Below are 4,677 nucleotides of genomic sequence, written 5' to 3'. Positions count from 1 at the left end.
GGAATGCAGGGCACTGTCTGCAGCACTTTGTCCACATCATCATGGGACATATCCAGTGCATGGAGAAGCAGAGAGTCACGGTCAACAACAGAGAGGTCTTCCAAGTTGGGAAGCACGAGCTCACAGTAAAAGCGGGGCCAGTCATAGGTGCCAGCATCCACTGCCTTCCCGAGGCCCCTCTGCACCTTCTCTGGCAAGGCCACAGCCAACAGGGGAGGGGGCAGGGTGGTGGAAAAGACATGCTTCACCACGGCACCCAGCTTGGGGTGACTGAGCACAGCTTCATGCAGGAAGCGGGCATCCTGCAGTGAGCACCATGAGCAGCCATCAGAAAAGAGCCTGGGGCCATTCCTGGCTGCCACAGCCTGGTAGAAACCAGTCACAGCCTCCGTAAAGGGGTAACGGGCAGTGTTAGTGTCTGGCCAGAAGACATGATATTCATAGCTCTTCAACTCACCTGTCTCATGCATGGTCCGGAGGTGGTTCAGTGCCCGGAGCCAGGCAACTGTCACGCCATTGCGGAGCAGCACCCGGTTCCACTCACCCCACTCTGCCGTGTTCCACAGCCCCTTGCGGTTTGAGAGGATGCTGAAGGCCCCATGGATGTGGATTGGCAGACCTGAGATGATTGGCATGGGAAGATGGCAGAAGACTTGTCCTGCCTCATCATCCAGACGTGGCACCCACTTGCCATCTGCAGTAAGGGTAAGGGGAAGGGCCACACCAGCCATGGGAGGCAAAGGATGAAGCCCTGCCTGTGTGTTCCGGTGAAACAATTCCAGCAACTCCCCATCACCCTGACACACCAAAACAAGGTAGTGCCACGTGGTCTTGGATGCTTCTTCACAGGCTGTGAGCTGCTCGATGGCTGCCCAGCCTGGGAGGTTCCCAGGAGCCCCCAAGTCTTGGATCTCCTTTCTCCGCAGCGTGGCCAGAGGCATGGTATGCTCCCCAGAGGTGGCCATGTCTGGCAGCATCTCTATGGACATCTCCCGCACCCTCCGCAGGAAGAGCAGCAGGAGTCGGTTGGAGCCAAGGAAGCTAGTGCCAAGGGACTGGATGCGCTCCATACCATAGGCCTCTGAGCAAATCTCTGATGTTGCAGCTTCCTCTTCAGTGCGAAAAGGCAGGCGGAAAAGGCTCCCTGGAAAGGGTCCTGGCTCAGGCAAGCAGCACCCAAAGATACCATGGTAGGGCCAGAACTGCTCTGCAAAGGCACAAAGGATGCGTGGTCGGCTGGAGAAGTCCAGGCGGATGCCAGGGCAGCCAGCCCTGGGAATGTGCTTGCCCAGATGAGTGCCATTGGGATCAAAGATGAGTAGTGTCTCCCCAGTCAGCACTGACGGTACATCTGTGACACGGTAGACAGAGTTGAAGCCCAGCCCAAAGCGTCCAATACGGCCTGTCTGGCCCTCCTTCGTCGCTGCCCCAACCCGTGTGATGTTACGGAGGTCATCTTCCGTGAACAGGGCATTGTTGTAGGCCCAGAGGGCTGGGCCATGGCAGGCAGACATGCCGGGGTCCAGCAGCCCAGAGGTGGCCTTTCTGCAGTGTCGGAGGTCCAGGAGGAAGCGGCACACAGTAGCTCCGGCATCCTCTGCATTCTGGACGATCTCTGTGAAGAGGTCACCCTCATCGCCGTATTCCCGGAGGATGTTGCGAAGCCGTAAGGTGATGGGCTCTGAGGGGCCACAGGCTGTGAATGGCTCTGGCCCCAGCACCCGCATACTGAGCAACTCTGCGCTGAAGAATATGGCTGTGCTGGATGGCACTGCCTCATGCACCACCTCCTGCACATCCTCCTCTGCCTCCAGCTCCATGTCCAGGTACACGGTAGAGGCAGCAGGGCAGAGGGCAAAGCCTGAGCCCTCCAGGGTCTTCACAGGAACTGGCACTGTGCCCTCGCCCTGGTACCCCCGGCTCTTAAGCCACTCCAGTACAGCTACGACCACCTGCAACTCTGCTGCAGTGCCAGCTCTGGAGCTGCGTGCGTCTATGTCCTGCCCCAGGCAGCGCAGGGCTGCAACCGCCCTCTCCTCACTCACCCTCGCTTCCACCCCCCAGGCCCTGAAGAGGCAGCTGTAAGGCAGGAAGTCAGGGGGCACCCGGGGCACCAGCATCCCCAGCTCCAGCTCCAGTTCCTCAGGATAGCCCAACACGGCATGACATGGCAGGACAAACCCAGACCCAGTCCACACCACAGCATCATTTGGAGCAGCCTCAAACATCTTCAGGTGTTCCTGCATGTGCTGGTAGACAGGCCGGAGCGCAGCACCTACCTTGCCCATGTCCCTGCACCTCACCAGCTGTCGCAGCTGCTCCCACACTCTGTCTGGTGGGGGGTTCTGGCTCAGCCCCAGCTGCTTCTCTGCCTCTGGCACAAAGGCACTAGTAAGGTGCATGGCAAGCCCCACCAAGGGCTGGTACCGGGTGGACCGCAGCTCCCCGGGGGACAGGAAGCTGGGCCCAGGCGTCCCAGTGCAACTGGAATGAGGGACCCACGGCAGAGCCTTGAGCTGCCTAAGCTCTGCAGCGCTGAAGCCCGCCAGTGCCTTGGGGCAGTTGCAGACCTTGATCAGTGCCTGAGCCCTGTCCGGAGCTGCTGTGCCACCTTGATTCACACTTGCTGCTGCCTCTATGATGTCCGAAGGCAGCAGGCAGCCCTCACCATGCCGCAAGCCCAGAGTTCTCAAGGCACGGAGGACAGGCGGACTGCAGAAGGCAGCAGGAGGAAAGCGCTCAGGACCCAGCAGTGCCAGCAAGGTCTTCTCACAGGGATCGTAGAGGTCTCGTGGGCACACGGGGCCGTTGGGCGTCTCCAGGAAGGCCAGCCTGCTGCAGGCCTGCAGGAGTGGGGGGCTCTGTGCAAAGAGGATGTCTCCGTGCTGTAGCACCCAGAGCAGCAGAGCTTGTGTCTCAGCTGCCCGCCCTGCATAGGCGCCCCGGGACACAGCTCCGATGGCCTCCAGTGCCATGTGGGCTGCACTGATGAGGGGCCTCTGGAGCCTGCCCAGGAGCTGCCGGTCAACTTCATCCCGGCACTGCAACATGGCCTCTGGCAGCACGACATCTCTGGGCAGCTTCAGCTCTGGCTCCAGCGCTGGGGTGGCACCGGCTGGTACCAGCTCTGCGGGCTGCGGGGTGGCCAAGGAGGGCAGTGGAGTGAAGATGGGCAGAGCAGCCAGTGTGTCCCTGTCCTGCTTCATCAGGGATGGCATGTCTGCCAGGTAGACCCGGAGGGTGACCACATCCACAGCAGGCAGCGAGGCCAGGCGGGAGGCCACAGCTGCAGTCCCCTGCCTCCCCAAGGTCCGCAGGGCATTGAGGGGGGATGGAGGCAGGACATAGCAGGACAGGGAGCGGTGCCATATGCCTGGTGGCACCACTGAGCAACCCAGTACCTCCAGCACAGAGGCCACAGCAGGTGGCAGGCGCTGGTCCTCCCATTTCTGGAAGATAAGACTGGACTGGGGCATCAGCCGAGCCAGACGGATGCTGGGGGCATCCAGTGGGGACAGGGGGATGAGAGGGAGCCCCTCCAGAGGGCCCAGGTCTTCTACATGGTTGGCCAGGAATTGCCACAGGGCTGGGAACCAGGAGGCTGGGGGCTGTGGAGGGCCTTGGGCTGGGCACCAGGTGACTGGGGTTGAAGACTGGGACATCCAGGTTGGGGGCAGAGCCAAGTGCAGAGTCTGGGCGGTCATGGCTGTGTCCAGCAGAACCAGGTTGGGGAAGAGACCTGTGAGCAAGGCAGGCAGACATAAGTGCAGGCAGAGGCTGGACGAGGTGTACGTGAGACCTGGAACCTGGCAGATGGATCCAGGATGTGGAGGAAAGAACCTGAGATCTGCAGGGGATGGGGCCCTGCCCATACAGGAGATGGGAGAACGTGGGCTCTGGAGGGACAGTGGATAACCTGAATAGGAGGAGCAGGGGAACCCCAGATTGGTGGGGATAGAGGAGATCTGGGAGGAAAAGAGATGTTAGGGGGACAAGTACTGGGGGGCACAGAATTCCTCGGATGGGGAACACAGGGAAACCTAGGATCCAAGGAAGCACAGAGGGGACAGGGACACTTCCATGTCTCTTACCTGCCCTGGCAATGTCTCGCAGGAGGCTGTCCAAGCCTGGCTCCAGGTCTGAGGGCAGGAAGGACCCAGCAAGGCCAGGCAGGAGCTCCCTGTGGGGACAAACGGAAGTGCTGAAGGACTAGAGGAGTAATGGGGGGCAGGCAGCTTCCTGGACACCTGGCTCAGCTCCCACTTGGTGAGAGCAGGGGAGAGGAGGAGGGCACTGAGGCCCTGAAATGTCCAGGTTCCAACCTGGCCCCCCTTTAAGCCCAAGAATGGTAGCTGCACCCTGGGCAACCAGTTCACACGTCCACTCCCGCAGGGAATGGGGCTCACCGGGGATGTGGACTTACCTGGGGCAGTTCGGCGTGTCCATGTAGACAACGGCTGATGCAGTCCCAAAGGCCACAAAGGTCCCATCGGCACGAGGCAGGAGGGGGAGACCCCGCAGCTCAGCATGGCACCCATCCCCAGCCACGTAGCGCAGCAGGACGAGCCGGTCGGCAGCTGGGAGGCCTGTGACCCCATGACGCCTCAGCACATCCCTCACGTGGGCTGCTGTGGCCTCCCGCATGCCCTCTGCTCTTGCCAAAGACAACGCCCTCCA

General features: G+C 61.1%; 1 protein-coding gene across 1 annotated transcript in view; it reads right to left on the bottom strand.

The window, feature by feature from the left end:
* LOC104508254 (sacsin-like) overlaps positions 1 to 4,677 on the bottom strand; it is a gene marked incomplete at its 5' end in the record, with an annotated part of 13,086 nt that overhangs the window by 6,438 nt on the left and 1,971 nt on the right. The window contains 3 exons of the mRNA XM_010149813.1: positions 27 to 3,739; positions 4,092 to 4,180; positions 4,424 to 4,586. Coding sequence (XP_010148115.1) covers positions 27 to 3,739; positions 4,092 to 4,180; positions 4,424 to 4,586 — 3,965 coding nt within the window. The remainder of the gene's footprint in view (positions 1 to 26; positions 3,740 to 4,091; positions 4,181 to 4,423; positions 4,587 to 4,677) is intronic.

The sequence above is a fragment of the Eurypyga helias genome, unplaced genomic scaffold (assembly GCF_000690775.1).
Source record: "Eurypyga helias isolate BGI_N326 unplaced genomic scaffold, ASM69077v1 scaffold20934, whole genome shotgun sequence".
In the NCBI taxonomy this organism is placed as follows: domain Eukaryota; kingdom Metazoa; phylum Chordata; class Aves; order Eurypygiformes; family Eurypygidae; genus Eurypyga; species Eurypyga helias.
Note: the sequence above shows the minus strand (reverse complement) of the source record. Positions and strands in the feature narration are given on the sequence as shown.